This window comes from Pan paniscus, chromosome 4 (genome assembly GCF_029289425.2).
Source record: "Pan paniscus chromosome 4, NHGRI_mPanPan1-v2.0_pri, whole genome shotgun sequence".
Lineage (NCBI taxonomy): Eukaryota > Metazoa > Chordata > Mammalia > Primates > Hominidae > Pan > Pan paniscus.
In genome coordinates this window covers 135,616,836-135,634,012 of record NC_073253.2, presented here as the reverse complement: position 1 = coordinate 135,634,012, position 17,177 = coordinate 135,616,836, and the positions used below count along the sequence as shown (strand labels likewise).

Below are 17,177 nucleotides of genomic sequence, written 5' to 3'. Positions count from 1 at the left end.
ATTTTTTTTGGGGATGGAGTCTCACTCCGTCGCCCAGGCTGGAGTGCAGTGGCACAATCTCGGCTCACTGCAACCTCCGAACCTCCACCTCCCAGGTTCAAGTGATTCTCCTGCCTCAGCCTCTTACAGGCATGCACCACCACACCCGGCTAATTTTATTATTTTTTAGTAGAGACAGAGTTTCACTATGTTGGCCAGGCTGGTCTCAAACTCCTGAACTCAGGTGATCCACCCACCTCTGCCTCCCAAAGTGCTGGGATTACAGGTGTAAACCACTGTACCCGGCCCCAAAAGAGAGCTCAGCTTTTTAAAGGCAACCAGTTGCAGGCTTTTCTACATGCTGTGGCCTTGCTTAGAATATTTTCCCTCCATCTTGTCCTGGCTTGCTCCTTTTAAAAAAAATTTTTTTAGAGACAGGATCTCACTATGTTGCCCAGGCTGGAGTGCACTGGCTATTCACAGTTGTGATTATTGCACACTACAGCTTGAAGTCCTGGGCTCAAAGAATCCTCTTGCCTCAGCCTCCCTAGTAGCTGGCACTACAATTGTGTGCTGCTGTGCCCAGCTACCTGGCTAGCTTCTATTCATTATTTGGATTTCAAATTATGGACCATTTCCTCTTAGAAATGGAACACCCACCACCCAACCACCACCACCCGACCTTCACCAACTCTCACCACTCCACCTTACTATTCTCCAAGAAGAGGTTAGAAGCCCTGCTCCCATGGCCCCTGTTATTCCCTTATCAGCACTATCCCACTCTAACAATTGTCTGTTTATTTGTCTACTCTCCCATCGGGATTTAAGTTTCCTGAGGTCAGGGACCATGACTGTCTTACTCACTACTGTATCTCTAGTACCAAGATACTGCATGATAGGTACTCAGAAAATGCTTGATATATGGATGAATAAAATGAAGGAATGGCAGAGAGGACAAGTGATAGAGATTTCCTCCACAAGTCTAGAGTGTGGTTCTCAGCAGCCTAAGTGGGGAGCCTTCCAAGTAAGGGAAAGGGGCACCAGGCTTTCTCCTCCCTTCCTCTCCTTCCCACTCCTTCCCATTCTTTTGCCAGGGCACCGCCCCCCACAACACCCATTTCCACTTCTCATTTGGTGTGAGTTTGAGCTCCCTCTACTGACCAAACTTCAGAATCACAGAGAGCCAAGCCCAGGCACCCTTGCCAGTTACTCTTCGCTAGGAAGAGACCCTTCTACACCCCAGCACCCCCAATCTAGGATTCCTAAGGGACTGGAGTAAGGAGAAAACAGGGCTGGCCAACACACTGGAGAGTTCCAAGGTCTGAACCCACACCTCCCATCCTCAACATCAGGAGCACTTCCCTCACACCCTCACCTCATGCTGTTTCCTGGGGTCTCCACTCCCAGACTCCTACTCCAGCTAATTCACAGAAATGTTGATTTCTGGAGCCTTTGGCTGATACATCAGCTCTGACTGTGGAAGACAGATCCCAAGATGGATTGAGAATAGATAGAAAGACAGATAGTGAAAGACAACATAGAGGTAAACCCACAGTGAGACAAAACAGATCAGAGTTGAGAAAGACAGCCCACTTGAGCTGAAGCCTCAGCCCTTTCCACCCACATCGAGGGCCCCTGTCCTATGAAGAAAGATTTCCTTCACCCCTTCAGTCTGCCTATGTCCATACACAGATAAGGGAAGTGACTGTTGATCAGATCTGCGGGCTTACTGGAGATATTATTTAGGGACAGCTCCTGGACAAGAACGCTCTCCCAAACCCTGACACATTCTCCTGAGAGGACCCAGCCTGGAGCTCACATCTTCACTGTCACTTCCACTGAATGAGTGTTCTGGCTCCAGCCCCTTCTCAGGGATGCTTCTCTCCTCCTCTGGCATCAGCTCATCCAGCCAGAGGAGTTCCTGTGGTGAGAAGACCCTCTCCAGGGCCTTTCGGACCCCCACAAGGCCCAACAACTGCAGGAATAGAAACATGGTCCAGGCCTGTCAGCAACAGTAGTAGGAACATTAACAATAGTAACACTTATTGAGCACTTCCTATGTGCTAGGCATTGTATATCAGTTTCACTGAATGCTAGCACATTCCTATGAGGTAGATAGAATAAATTATTCCCATTGTACAGGGAAGGAAACTGAGACCCCAAATGATTAGTTACTTCCCAGAGGTCACACATCTGGGATATAGTAAGCAGATTGATTCTACTGCAAAGCCTATGACTCTTAACTTCCTCAATAAGAACAAGGCCAGAAGCCACCTATGTTATCACCTCACTGAGTAATAAAAGTGTCACCATTTCCTCTACCAAGACCTCAGATTTCTTCTGGGTTTTATATTCTTACCTGTGGCTGATCACTCCAAAGAGGTTGGGAAAAGAGGTGAATCAGGTATCCCAGGACTAGCCCATACATAGGTATCATTCTGCCATCTTTTTCTTTGTCTTAGGATTCCCAACCAGGGAGAGCCACAGCGAGTGAGAGGGGAGATTCTTCCTCTCGTGGAGGCCTTGGCCACCCTTCCAGGCTCAGAGTCTCCCAAGACCCTCCAGGACACAGCCCAACCCTGCCTCAGGTTACCATGAGGGGGAAGATGATGGCTGCAGGGGTAGACTTGATTATCCAAAGCAGCCCCAGACAGGCAAGCTGGATGGCTGTGAAGAGGTGGACCCTGGTCAGAGGCACATGCCGCAAGAGTAGCAGGTCTGGCTGGTGTTTTGCTGGCATCAACAACAGCTTCACCCTCTTAGTGAACTAGGGGAACAAGAGGAAGAGGAAAGCAGGGCACTCAGGTAGCCTGACAGGAGGGTGTCACTGATAGCTATCATAGCCCAGCACTGGGAGCAGGCGGGGAGCATGGCAGTCGAGTCCCTGAGCCCAGGAGAGACAGGAAAAAGAGAGTAAGAGGGAAATTGGCAAGTGTAAGCAGGAGATGCCAGCAGAAAAGAAAAAAGGAGTAGGGTTGCTAGGTAATTTTGTTCTTTTTTGTTTGTCTTTTTATTCTTTTTTTTTTTCTTTTGTTAGGTGATTTTAATGGGCTCACCTGAATGCTGCTGAGCGCTGCCACCCCCATATACAGGAAGATGCCATAGAGCACAGGCATTGGAATGAACTGGTAGAAAGAAGCAGAGAGTTATCAAAGTTTACCTCTGCCAACCTCCCAGATGCCCCAGGATGCCCAGATGCCCTGGATCCCTCTAGCATCTAGCATCCAGGTCTTCCCAGGCCTTGCCTTTCCTTTCACACGTTTCATGCTGATCTTATTGAATCCTCAAATCAATTAGATGAAGTAAATGTTATTATTGCCTTCATTTTACAGATTGGGAAATTGAATTTCAGAGGGACTAAGTAACTTTGTCCATTACCTGGCCTACCACTCCAATCTTATCCATCACGTTTCCCTCTGTTCTTTATGCTCCCACTATACTAACCACCTTTCCTTCCCTCAACATGCCCAAGTTTGTTCCTACCCCTTGCAAAGCCTTTTGCTTTGCTATTTCCTCCACCTAAAATGCTCTTCCCCCAGACTTTCTCATGACCAGTTTATTCTTATTACTCATGCCTCATCTCATTGCACCCTGAAAGGTCTTCATTGACTTTTTAACTTCAGGCCCCATCTAAAGTAGCCCCTGGCACTCTTAATCATCTTATCTTCTTTTATTTTTCACAGAAGTTATCACTATCTAAAGTTATCCTATTCTCTTGTTTTAATTTGTTTTTTTTTGTTTTTTTTTTTTTTTTTTGAGATGGAGTTTCGTTCTTTCACCCAGACTGGAGTGATGTGGCTTGATCTCGGCTCACTGCAACCTCCACCCCGCCAGGCTCAAGCGATTCTCATACCTCAGCCTCCCAAGTAGCTGGGATTATAGGCACCCCCCACCACGCCTGGCTAACTTTTATATTTTTAGTAGAGATGGGGTTTCGCCATGTTGGCCAGGCTAGTCTCGAACTCCTGACCTCAGATGATCCACCCACCTCAGCCTCCCAAAGTGCTGGGATTACAGGCGTGAGCCACCGTGCCTGGCTTCTTGTTTTAATTTTTAAAAATCTTTCTCCTCTCACCAGGTTGTAAGGTTAGAAAAATGATTTCTTTTGAGCACCATTATATCCCCAGTACCTAGAACAGTGCTTGGCATATGGGTTTTTGTTTGTTTTTTTGTTTAGGGTTTTCTGTTTTTCGGGATTTTTTTGTTTTGTTTTGTTTCGTTTTTTGAGACAAGATCTCACTCTGTTGCCCAGGCTGGAGTCCAGTGTCACAAACCTGGCTCATTGCAGCCTAGACCTCCTGGGCTCAAGTGATGCTCCCACCTTAGCCTCCCAAGTAGCTGGGACTACAGGTGCACACCACCATGCCCAGCTAACTTTTGTATTTTTTGTAGAGACAGGGTTTCGCCATGTTGCACAGGCTGGTCTCAAACTCTTGAGCTCAAGCAATCCACCCACCTCGGCCTCCCAAAGTGCTGGGATTACAGGTGTGAGCCACCACACCCGGCCTAGCATATGGTTTATGCTCTGTAAATGTCTATAAATGAGAGTCACCCAGTTAGTAAGTGGCTGATCCGGTCCATCTGGCTCTTTCCCTACTCCACTTTCACCCAGCTTCCATGACCTTTCCCTTCCCTAACCTCTTGTCGTCCTGCCAGTGACTCTTGTCTGACATTCTCCACACCCTCCTTGACTGCTTTGCTGTCTTGGCTTGTTCAACTTTTCTGCTATTACTTGTTACTTAATTTTTGCTCATTTGTGTGTGTTGCTGGTAGGGGCTTAGTTCCATATTTCTTTTCAATATTCCACTGACCCGTACTTCTCCCAAGTGCCTAGCAGTCTTGCATATAGCAAATATTCCATATACCTCTGGTGAAGGAGAAGTGAAGGCTTTTTGCCTCAAAGTTTTTCTGGTTTTTTTTTTTTTTTTTTTTTTTTTGAGACATTCTTGCTCTTGTCATCCAGTGATCACCACCTACTGCACTCTCAAACTCCTAGGCTCAAGCGATCCTTCCACCTCAGGCACACACCACCATGCCCAGCTACCTTTTTTATTTTTTGTGGAGACAGAGTCTCCTTATGTTGCCCAGGTAGGTCTCAAACTTCTGCGCTCAAGTGATCCTCCCACCTCAGCCTCCCAAAGTGCTGGGATTACAGGCATGAGCCACCGCACCTGGGCTGATCATACTCTTAGTCTCAGGTTTGTTGGGAGGCTAGAGCAAGGGTAGCACTTAGACCCTAGGGGATGGTGGTGGCACAACCACACCTTGCTCCACTGGGTAAAAAGTCCATTGGATAAGAGTTTGAGTTCTCAGACAGATCTGAAAAACTGGCTCTTTTGATGGGCTCTTGCAAGTTTCTTTGCCTCTTTAACCTTCATCTGCCTCGTTTGTAAGGTACATACTCCTTTCAGGGTTAATGTGAGGATTAAATGAGACCATGTATGGAGAAAACTTAACAGAGCACCTGGCACACTGTAAGTATTCAACTAGTGTCAGTTCTTGCTGTGCTCCTATTATTACTACACTGACCCTGATCCTGGCTTGTATAACAAAGGTACCTTGAGCACAGGTGCCAGGAAGATGGAGGCTCCTGTAAGGATGAACACCACCAGGCCTGTCAGCCTCTGTTCCCTGTGGGGAGAGGGAGGAGTTAGCTGAGGTCTGGGAGAGTCCCTGGGGTATCCAGACTGGAGATCCTGGCTGAACACCAGTACAGACCCCAGCAGCAAGAGAAAACTAGAGGAATACCCCAGTAGGTCACCAGGAGGGATGAGCCCTTAGCTTGATGTGAAAAATTGGTGGAGAGGAAGGGGCAGAGCACTTCAAGGTGAGAGTCCCAGACCTCTCCATCAATTCAAGTTCATAGTTGCTCCTCATTTTTATTTTGATGGAAAATTAGCAATGTTTACACTGCCATAAAGACTTACATTTCACAATTTATCAAGTTGATTTCATATACTTTAGATACTTAGACTGTGATTCCAACAGTTCCAAAATTGCTTTTATGATGGATTCCTTTGTAACTTCTACATTGAGTGAGGATTATTAGGTGGTACCTGACCCTCCACTTCAGCCCTGGCTGCCTCTACCTTTGCATGGATGATGTTCCTCTTGAGGCCCCTCCCAGTCCCCACGGCTGAGGGAAGAGAGGGGAAGATCTGACTTACCCATCTCAGAGCCCAGAACTCACTCATTCTGCCACTGCAATGCTTGTGGGACACCAGCTTAGAATTTAAGCTGCCCAAATAACTCTGCTATGTTCCCCTTTGCCCTACCTTGCTGCCCACCTCTTACTCCACTTCCTAAATACCGCCCTCACCTGATACCCAGGAAGTTGGGGCGCTCCCCGGGGGCACAGGCTCTGCTCTCTCTCCGAAGACTGTCCATGTGAGCCAGGGAGATGACAGTGGCTGAGACATACCAAGGCAGTCCAAGCGCTGATGTGAGTAGCATCAGCACAGCCACACAGAAGAGGTCCAGGTGGAAGCCAGCTCCCTTCTGCAGGTAGAGGTGGGGGCAATGAGGATGAAGCTAGCCCAGGCCCCAGCCCTCTGTCCTCTGAGGTAGGAGAGGAGGAGCGTAGACTCCCCTGGAGCTTCTGTCCCTTGGTCTTGGGCCTTACCCAGCAGGCCTTACCTGCAGTCTGTATTCCATGCGGTTGAGGATGACTGCTGTGATCTGTTGGTCCATGAAGATGAGGATAGACAGCAGCAGGGCAGGCAGGGCAGCTGCCACACTCCACCACCATGGGTTGGCTCCAAAAGGTGACACCAGCCAGCCACGCCCAGGGAGTGTGGGCTGGAGGAGGGCATTTCATGGACAGGTTGGAGTGGGTCTCCCAAGAGCATCTCACCTGCACATCTCAACCTTGGCATTCTTCCACAACCTGCCCCCACCCCAAGACACTAGATGCTAGTGGGCTGTGTGTGCATAGCTGGTTCAAAGCATCCCAGTGCCTTAAAAGACAGCAGATGGAAGGAGACCAGCCCTGAGGTCAGGCTGGAACCAGGGGCTCTGGACTTTGGTTCAGGGTCCCTCCCTCCCTGGAACAGAAGGAGGTGGCACATGTGGCCTGCACACACTTCTTGATGTACAGAGCCCTGCTCCCTAGAGATCCCTCTCCCCCTGTCCTGGGTGGGGCAACTCAGGCTCAGACCTGCCTTGATCTGAGGCAGGGACAGGGCTGGGTGTGTCTGTGTCCGCTCTGATTACAAGCATATGTGTCGGGGAGGGGGCCCCAGTTGCTGCCCCAGTTGGAGTCCTCCCTGCTCTCCTGTCTTGGGGGAATTCGGAGAGGAGGTCTCCAAATGCACAGGCAAAGTCTAGAAATCAGTGCTAAGCCTTGTCCTGCACACTGTCATGCCCTGGAAAGGGAGTTCCAGCTTTCCTGGATCAGGGTAGGCAACGCGGGGTGCGAAGAAGAGAGTGAGGAGTAGTGGAGTGGGCAGGGCCACGCCAAGGGTGGGGCAATCCCGTAACAATAATAGCTAACATTTATTGAGGACTTGGTATGTGCCAGGCATGTGGTAAGTGCTTTCCACTGTGATCTTCTGTAAACCTCAAAACAATCTACGGGGTAGGAACTATTGTCATTTTATTATTTCCATTTTATAGATGAAGAAATTGAGGCTTAGAAATGTGCATTAACTTGCCTAATGCATAGCTGGGAAGTGGAAGAACTGGAACTCAAACCCAGGGCTGGCTGATCAGAACCCATTCTCTTAACCCATACCCTGTAATAATAGCTACCGTGTATTCTCTGTACTCACGTGTCTGCTGCAGTACTTCATTTAATCCTCATGACAACCCTGTGAGGCCATTATTATTACTATCTCTAGCTTATTAGTGAAGAAAGAAGCTTAGAGAAGTGTGGGATTTATTCATTTTCCTTCCCCATGGTCTGCTGGCCCTGCTTTCCCCTCTGGTCCCCCAACCCTCTTCCCTGGCTCTCACCTTGAACTCTCTGGGTACCATGAGCTTTGGCGTGGCTAGGCCCAGGAAAGCATCAAGGCCACAGCCGAGCAGGATGGCCAGGACTGAGGAGAAGTCGCTGAGCCCTTTGCGCACCTGGCACACAGTGGACACTCAGTCAGGTCCAGGCCTGCCATCCCTCTTTTTCCACACCACTTCCCATCACAGATAGGACCCAAAGCTTAGAGTCAGGCCTCTCCCACAGAAAGGTGAAACTCACCACAGAGGGGAAGAAGCGGCTGGTCTTTACACACTTGAGGGCCATAGCAAAGAAGAAAGAAGTAAGGAAGAGGAGAAGGGAGAAGAAGGCAATGTCTGGGACTGTATGACAGCCAGGGCCACGAGGGTGGCCTCCCTGCCGGGTGCACTCAGGTGGCGGCAGCAAGGATGCATTGATCAGGCCTAAGTCCTGTACACAGGAGGGTCAGGAGTGGAGTTATAGGCAATGGAGTAAATGTCCTTCTCTCCTGGACCAACTTCAAGGGAGGAGGGACCCACAGAGACACCAGGGGCCCAGGATGGGAAGTTCCCAGCTGTAGGAAATGGCTAAGCTTTACTCACCTATGAAGGTTTCCTTAACCTATGGGTAGGAAGAGCTAGAAACCACCGACTGCCTTGGTCTCCACCCTTTCCTTCCTAGAACCTCCCAGGAGCAGTCCCTCACCATGCTTACGATGTCGTCTCTGTCTTTTGGCTTTGTCCTTATCCATTGAGACTCATTTCCTGGGAAGCAGAGAATAATTCAGATGTATGTTCCCTCCCCTGGGAACCTCCTCCAGCCCCATAAAATTCTTATCTGATGGGTCCAGGTGAACCAGAGTTCTTACTTGTGACTCATCTGTCTGCTGACTCTATCACTACCAAGTGTGCGAGAAGGACGTTGTCTCATGCCCTCATCATCTCAAATTCTCTGCCCATCTGCATCCCTGGTACCAAGCACTGGACCTGGCCACAGTAGATGCTCAGCAAATGTTGGCTGAATAGAGGAGTATACAAATCTGTGTGTTTCCACCAGGGCTAGAACTGGTCTTGTTCATGCCTAGCACTGATAGGAGAACATATAAGAGAGGCCACTTCTTCCCAGTCCTGGGGTTGCCTTCCATGTGGAGGGATATATGCAAGTGTAATACTCCAAGCCTCTCTCCACCTGGCCGGCCACTCTCACCCAGAAGAGCAGTGATATATTTGATTGGTGATTTCAGGAAATGAAGCTGGGCATACCTGGCCCTGCCCCTTTCTCTCCCCTCTCTCGAGTATAAGCTGCCTGTTTGATGTATGTGTTTAGCTCTACTCCCCTGGGGTAAGATAGTCTCAAACCAGTGCTTCCACGACTGGTGAGTAAGTCTATTCAATTTTGGCTTCATCATTAGGAAGCCCATTCACCCACAGATATAACCCATGTTCCTCTATCAGTGTTGTCAGAAAGGAAGATGATATCGGGCCTTCTGTTGTCTTATTTCTCAATTGATTCAGAACCAGAGTGGAAATAGTACTGCCAGTTATTGGGTAAGTACGCAGCATTTTGCTGAACTTAACCAGGGGGGATAGTAAGGGTGCAGCCCCTCCCCTTCCCTACATCCTTCTTCACCTGACCAAGGTCCCTGTTTCCCTTACCCACCTCCTGGGCCTGGGTATTGGCAGAGGCACCCATAGGCGGAGGACCCAGGCTTCTGGATAGGATAGGTATGGGTCAAGTTCAGCATTTTGCCCACAGCATCGTAGATGAAGATGAGGCTGATGAGGGCACAGAAACCTTCCTCAGTGAAGCGGGTGAAGTAGCGCACCAGCACACTGGCCTCTGTGGCCACCAGCACCAGGCAAAAGGTAGCCACCCAGATGCCCACCCATAGGCGGAAGGGCAGGTAGTCCAGGCTGTAATCTCTGTGGGGATGAGAGACAGGAAGGCTGGCTTAGCAGGGCTGTCTGCTTCCCACTAAACCCAGGTCAGGTGTCCCTCAACCCAAACAGATAGCTCCCACTCTCTCCTATTCACCCAGCCAGGAGCAGGCTGACCATGGCACTAGTGAGGGTCCGGTGATGGGGGGAGCTCTCCTACCTGCTGAAAGAGAAGAGCAGGCGCTCAAAGACCAGCACTGGCCCCGTGCTGCTCAGGATGGTGAGGGGCTGGCCTGCCATCAGGCAGAAGGCAGCTCCAGCCACTGCTGTGCCCAGGAAACTTTCCAGCACTCCCTGGAAGCCAACAGGGGCTCAGCACAGGACCCTGAAGTCCTCAGGGTCCTTTGAAGCTTTGGGAGAGCCTCCTTAACTTACCCATAGTCCCAGGGGAAGGGATGGACTAGGGGACACCAACGCTTGTGCCTGCCCCCTGGGCCCTACCCACCTGGGCACCATCAGTGGCATCTCCCAGCAGACCCCCAAAAGTGATGGCATTAGTGACAGTGGCCAGGTAAATGTAGAGCACGGCCGAGAAGCACTGGAGATGCAGGGCGTCCAAGAAATCGCTGGGGTACCACGGGACCTTCCTGCGCACGTCCTGGATAAGGCCCCCAAACAGCCTCCCGCCCGAGGGTCGTCAGTGATCCAGGTTTTCACACTCCACACCCGCATCCCCGCTACTTTCCCTGTGACCGGGTGAGCCCCTCCCACAGTGAGCACACACCTCAGTTTCCCTGTGACTCCTCCCCTCCCCCAGGTCACCTACCCTTGTTTCCTCCCAGCTCGCCTCACCTGCCGGTCCGCTGCAACTCCGGACTGTGTGCGTGTGGCCCATGGCGGTGCCTGTCCTCAGCCGAGGTCAGGCGCGGGACGGCGGGACCTCTGATCTCCCGCTGTTGCGAGGGAAGCCTGAGGAGGAGGGGAACCCCAGGTTGGCTGAGGATCTCCAACCAGTCCGCGACTCGGTCCAGAGCTCGTGGCACCCTGCCCCCTAGCGGCTGCTCTTGTCTCTGCCGGCGAGGGAACCATGGCGACACATGGGCCTCTAGAAGGTCCAGGTCATATTGCGACCTGTGAAAGCCAGGCTCGGGCAGGCAAGGTCTTTGTTCAGGTCTCTTAGCGAGAGAGTAGTCCAGCAGAACTCAGAGTTAGGTCTGCCTGACTCCAAATCCAAAGATAGGTCCCTATCTCTTTCCTGGGACCCCACCCCTCCTCAACAATGGAATTAGACCCAGGGCCTATATGGGCAGGAGTCTGTATGGGATGATGGCTCCCAGGTACCTTTTGTGCTGAGATGGCAGACATTTGGGCGGGGGAATCCGGGCTGTTGGGTCCCACCGACCTGGGGGAAGCACTGTCACCTCCTCTAGGAATGCATCCAGGGCTGCCAGAAGGTCATGAAGGTTGCTGGCCCGACGAACTGACCACTGGAATTGCTGGGAATGGGGGCACAGAATGGGTGGTAAGTGCAAACCTGGTCTCTTACATGCATTTTCATAGTCTCAAAACTAGACAGACACAAGTCACAGAGGCAGACAAGTCATTCACACATTCCTTTATGCATGCATTAATTCATTCATTCAATGGGTATCTATTGAGTGCCTACAGTGTGCCAGCATTCATCCAGTAATGGGGCTGCACTAGGAGATGAGGAAACTTCAGTCTCAGTGCTCACTGTGCCTCATTGCTGTATTTAGGGACACATACAGAGTCCACACACACACACTCACATGAGCCCATGCATGTATGCATGTGTGCACACACACACAGGCATGCACGCGTGCGCGTGCGCGAGCGCACACACACACCTGCTCAGCTCACCGGGTCACTGAGGAGGACAGCTGCTGCCCGTCCCATCTCATGGTAGCCCTTTCCCAGCATACGGGGGCCCAGGAGAAGGCAGAAAAACCTGAGGAAGGAACCAGGCCCCAGAGATTCACAGGCTGCTTTCCCACAGGGCAGCCCTGGCCTCTGATGCTCAGCTCTGACCTATCAGCTCCCATAAACACACTCATTTGCACACCTACCATGCAGCCCTGACCACTACTCTCTCCCCAGACCCCTGAGCACCATCCTCCCCACAGCCTCAGAGAATCAGACTGAGACCCTCCTTCCCCTCCTCAGTAAAGACCCTTCTAGGCTCTGGGATCCCTGACTCCCACTCACTCAGTAGCCTCACCTGCTTGGGAGGGACACCTCAGTAAGGGACCCCAGTACCACAGGGTTCCGCAGTCGAACAAAGGCTCCCAGTGGCTGTGCCAGGAAGCCCAGCTCCCCTGCCAGCACAGTCCCTGCCTCAGCTCCTGGAGGTAGCTTCTGTCTCAGGGGGTTCTGACACTGGATGGGGGTTCAAGGAGACACAGAATATGAAAGGTTATTTGGGGAGGATAAGATCTCAAATGATGAGAAATCCAGTGGAGAGTAGACTTTTGTTAATTTCTAACCCCTCTCCCAGCCACTGGAAGGGGACCCCAAGGAAGGGCCACAAACCTGTTCCCTCAGGGGGGCTTCCTCATTGTCAGAAGCCTTTCTTGGATGAGTAGAGCCTACAAAACAGGATTATGCAGTGATTAAGACCACAGGCTTTGGGGGTGGATCCACCAGGATTCCCTAATCACTTTTGCCACTGACAAGCTGTAAGAATTAGAGTATACCCTTCTCCACTCTGAGCCACAGTTTTCTCACCACTAAAATGGGGATAATTGTGGTACTATTTACAGGGTGGTTGTGAAGATCAAATGAGATACTGCGTGTAAAGCTCTTGGCCTAGTGCCTACCAAGTACATCTCTTCACAGAGCTCTCTTACGATTCTAGCCCCCTGAATCTTCTCCCCACAACATTACCACCAGTTTCCTCTTGCTCATGAGTCCTGGGTTGGAGCCTGAACTAAGCCTGGGCTACTTCTAGCCCTGGAAGGTGCAGGGGAGATCTGAGACCCTGCCACACCAGGGTCTTGGTCCTGGGCCCAGGGAGGGGCTCTCACCCCAGCAGAGCCTGGTGCCTGTGGTCTGGTTGTAATGCTGGGGTCTCTGCAGCAGCAAGGCCTGCAACTGCCCTCTCAGCTCTGGGCTCAGCGACTCCACCCTGGTCACCTGCTCTGGAGAATGGATTGGGGGTCATCTCCTTCCTGAGAGTTCCCTGCCGCACGCTCTTCCCCTTCTCCCTCTGCCCAGACACCTTTCCCTTCTGGGAGTCTCAGAATGCCAGGGCCAATGAACTTGCTCCTCCACCCTGCTTTTCCATGTCCACCCTGTGACAAGGGTAGACAATCCTAGGAGGGGTAGGGATGGACTCTGGAAGATTCCAAGACTTTGGAGGGGAAATCCTGGGGAAAAGGCATGGCTACCCAGGCCCTTCCTGCAAAGGATCCCAGCCTACCCACGAGCTCCAGGAGGCTCTGAGCTGGGCAGTCCAGCAGTACAAGGCCCTCGGCCAGCAGGCTGCGGAGCTTCTGGAGGCTGGGCAGTGCCAGGGTGGGCACGTGGGGGGCACTCCACCGGCCTGCAGCCACCTCCAACTTCTCCTCAAACAGTACCCACCTGTGATGAAGGTGGGTAGACAGTGTTATTGGGGGCATTTCTCCCATGTCCAGGAGCAGAGATGCAGAGGAGCTAGGGAAGGCAAGGCAATGAGGGCATCCTGGGCCCAGTGGTGTGAAGTCTCCCCCCCACCCTGGCAGTCACCCCTCATCTAGGGTCTTGGGGATCTCAAAACTAGACTGCAGAAGAGGCTGGGCATCATGGAAGGTAAGACCCTGAAATAAGGGAATACAGCTGGGAAAATCCTAATTTTGGGCAGCCCCATAAGAAGCGCTGGGGGACATATAGGAGGCTCCAGCTGGGGAAGGGGAAGGATCCCACGGAACTGGCCTGCATCCAACTTACCTGCCTGTCTCTCTCCACTCCAGCGCCTGGGGCCAGCCCAGCAGCTCATTCAGCTGAATGAAGAGCAGAGGGTCTTTGGGTACTCCCAGTTCCTTGCTCTCTGTGTCTGAGGGGCCATCAGGGCTGGGGCCGGTGCCAGGGTCAGGGTTGCTGTCCAGCTCCCCTGAAGGAATATTTCTAGGAGCACTGGAGGCTTCAAACCCTTCCTGGCCTGGCAGCTTCATTTCCATGAGGCTTGCACAGAATCTCAGAACCAGTACAGTCCTAGGTTCTGAAGCCAGGGGCCCTCTGGCTGGTTGCATTTATAATGCATCCCCCACTGCAGCACAACACAAACAGAACAAGGCCTGCTGACTCCAGACTCTACCGGTCACCTACTTCCCTACTTGCTTACCCCACCCCCTGCTGGCATAAGAGTATTTGTAAGACTAGTCTGGCCTTTCCCAGGCTCTCCAGAAATGCCCAACCTGGGGCCAAAATGTGTATGTGCATTTCCTGTGGTATCAGGTCTGATCCCACTGTGTTTTGTGTAAAGAAACAGGAGTAAATGATTGGCTTGGGTCTGAGGACTTGGTACCCCCAGATTTTGCTGCCCCCCTCACTTGTATCACATATAAATACCAAACACCCAGGACTGTTTTGGGTGTCACCAACACACCCCTGGGGCCACAGACACACCTATTTGGACAAACAGGGACCTAATAAATAATTGAGTCCATGGAAGCCAGACAGGGTAAGGGAGATAGCAGGCAGAGGACCTGCCCATTAAATGGGATAATGGTGGAAGACCTAGTGTCTGAGTCTTAAATTCTTTTCTTTTCTTTTTTTTTTTTTTTGAGACAGGGTCTCACTCTCTCACCCAGTCTGGAGTGTAGTGGCACAGTTATAGCTCACTGCACCTTTGACCTCCTAGGCTCAAGTGATCCTCCCACCTCAGCCTCCAAGCTAGTTGGGACTACAGCTGCACACCACCATGCTCAGCTAATAAGTCTTTTATTTTATTTTTGAGACGGAGTCTCGCTCTGTCGCCCAGGCTGGAGTGCAGTGGTGTGATCTCAGCTCACTGCAACCTTCACCTCTTGGGTTCAAGTGATTCTCCTGCCTCAGCCTCCCAAGTAGCTGAGATTACAGACATGTGCCACCACGCCTGGCTGATTTTTATATTTTTAGTAGAGACAGGGTTTCACCATGTTGGCCAGGCTGGTCTCAAAAACTCCTGACCTCAGGTGATCCATCCGCCTCAGCCTCCCAAAGTGCTAGGATTACAAGCGTAAGCCACTGTGCCTGGCTGCCCAGCTAACGAGTCTTAAATTCTTTTGTCCAACAACACCTAGGAATTCCCTAATTTAGCTGTGTCCCTGGGATCTGCCCTGTGAGGATGGAGGAGCCCACTAGGGGGTGTAAGTGAAGGAGTTCCTGGAGCTAAATGAGCAAAGGAAAATGTGGTCCATTATTTGCAAATCCTGTTGACTCTATCTTCAAAATATACCCATAATCCAACCACATCTCCCCACCTCCAGCACTGCTACCCTGATTCAAACAACCATCATTTCTCACCTGAATTATTTCAGTAGCTTCCTGGTCTCTTGTAATAACCCCCCTGCTTCCACTCTTCCTCCCTTGCCCAAAGTCCATCCTCCACACCATACATGTCCTTTCAAAAGGCAGTTGAGCCACATTACTCTTCGGTTCAATACTCACCCAACACATTCCCATTACTCCTAGAAGAAGAAGAAAAAAAAATCAAGCTCCTTGTCGTGGCCTGCAAGATTCACACCCTGGCCCCAGCCCACCTCTCTGACGGCATCTCACACCAGCCTCCCCTCGCTCACTCCTTTCTAACCACACTGGCCTTCACCTGTTCTGCAAAACCTGTTCCTGCCTGAGGATCTTTGCAGGATCTATTTTCTCTGTAAGGAAAGCCTTTCCCCCATATCCTTACATGACAATCTGTGACCTAGGTTTCATCTCAGACGTTAGCTACTCACGGAAATCTTCCTTTTCCATCCTATCCTAAGTTTCTTTCTTTTTTTTTTTTTTTTTTTTTTTTTTTTTTTTTGAGACGGAGTCTCGCTCTGTTGCCCAGGCTGGAGTGCAGTGGCATGATCTCGGCTTACTGCAAGCTCCGCCTCCCGTGTTCACGCCATTCTCCTGCCTCAGCCTCCGGAGTAGCTGGGACTACAGGCGCCTGCCACCACGTCCGGCTAATTTCTTTCTTTCTTTTTTTTTTTTTTGTATTTTTGGTAGAGACGGAGTTTCACCGTGTTAGCCAGTATGGTCTCGATCTCCTGAACTCGTGATCCGCCCGCCTGGGCCTTCCAAAGTGCAGGGATTACAGGCGTGAGCACCGCGCCCGGCCCATCCTACCCTAAGTTTCTCTCTTGGGTCACTCTCCATCACATTTCTCTGTTTTATTTTCTTCCTAGCAGTTACCACTACTAGTAACTGCCTCATTTATGTATTTGTTTATCATTTATTGCCTGACTGTCCACGCACGCACACGCTGAAATGCACAGTCCGTGGAGCAGGTATCTGTCTTGGCCGCGGCGCCTAGAGCGGCGCCTGGCACGTAGTGGCTCTCAATAAATACTTGTTCAATGAGAGCATACAAAGGACCGGGCTGAGAAAAGAGCCGCGCTTCTCCTGGAGGCCACACGAGGGCACTGCTCCCCACAGACCGGATTGCTAGGGCCGCTCCCTTAGGCCCAGTGGCTGCGGACCTGCCGGGGCGCAGAGATGGAGACGCCCAGATGGCAGGGAGAGATCCTAAACCCTCAGCCTTGCCCTGGCCCACCGCGGAATGGCCCGGAGAGATGGGGGGTTGGGGAAGAACAACAGGATGGGGAAGGGAGGGCCAATCAGGCTCATCTGAATGTAGGTCAGCCACACCCCACATATTGAATACCAAGAATCCATCCCCTGAGAAAGGGCACCCACGCCGGCCCTACCCCCAGCCTCGAGTCTGGTCCAAGGAGGTCCCAGGGCAGGAATTAGAAGAGCATGTCACTATATTTCCAGTTGGGGAGGGGTGCTGAGTCTGAGTGAGGAGGTGGTTTCAGTGCCACAAGGAATAGAAACTGGCCTACGGCCTGAATGGGCCTTGAACCCCTGTGACCACTCCCTTCAAGAATGTGCCCCAACCTTACGGACAAGTGACTTAAAGGAGCCTGAGGGGGATGGGAGCAAGGATTTGGCGTGAGTACCTCCCCCACATGCACATACATACATGTTCCCTTCCCACCCAACTCCTGCCAAAGTTCAGAGTATTTATCCTTGCCCTTTCTGTGGCCCCAACTACCCTGGCTCACAGTGCTGCCTGGAGTAGTGGGCCACCATGCCTCCACCCTCCCCAGGTCTCACTTCCACCTCTGGGCCTGAGTGCCCTGGGCTGGGTAGGCTGGTGAGGGTTGGCCTGTGGGCACCAGTGGTCTCCCAGACAAGGCCCA

General features: G+C 51.5%; 1 protein-coding gene across 1 annotated transcript in view; it reads right to left on the bottom strand.

Moving 5' to 3' along the window:
* Positions 1-14,033, bottom strand: part of SLC4A9 (solute carrier family 4 member 9) — a 28,114-nt gene extending 14,081 nt beyond the window's left edge. Inside the window, exons 1-21 of the mRNA XM_055113035.2 lie at positions 13,732-14,033; positions 13,226-13,458; positions 12,831-12,944; positions 12,337-12,392; positions 12,026-12,183; positions 11,668-11,755; positions 11,128-11,282; positions 10,639-10,755; positions 10,292-10,466; positions 10,007-10,140; positions 9,569-9,831; positions 8,615-8,673; positions 8,171-8,359; positions 7,933-8,046; positions 6,616-6,777; positions 6,299-6,477; positions 5,538-5,610; positions 3,036-3,104; positions 2,573-2,746; positions 1,799-1,954; positions 1,355-1,453 (exon numbers count right to left, since the gene is read on the bottom strand). Coding sequence (XP_054969010.1) covers positions 1,400-1,453; positions 1,799-1,954; positions 2,573-2,746; positions 3,036-3,104; positions 5,538-5,610; positions 6,299-6,477; positions 6,616-6,777; positions 7,933-8,046; positions 8,171-8,359; positions 8,615-8,673; positions 9,569-9,831; positions 10,007-10,140; positions 10,292-10,466; positions 10,639-10,755; positions 11,128-11,282; positions 11,668-11,755; positions 12,026-12,183; positions 12,337-12,392; positions 12,831-12,944; positions 13,226-13,458; positions 13,732-14,033 — 3,024 coding nt within the window. The 3' untranslated portion in view covers positions 1,355-1,399. The remainder of the gene's footprint in view (positions 1-1,354; positions 1,454-1,798; positions 1,955-2,572; positions 2,747-3,035; positions 3,105-5,537; positions 5,611-6,298; positions 6,478-6,615; positions 6,778-7,932; positions 8,047-8,170; positions 8,360-8,614; positions 8,674-9,568; positions 9,832-10,006; positions 10,141-10,291; positions 10,467-10,638; positions 10,756-11,127; positions 11,283-11,667; positions 11,756-12,025; positions 12,184-12,336; positions 12,393-12,830; positions 12,945-13,225; positions 13,459-13,731) is intronic.
* Between the last annotated feature and the right edge of the window lie 3,144 nt (positions 14,034-17,177).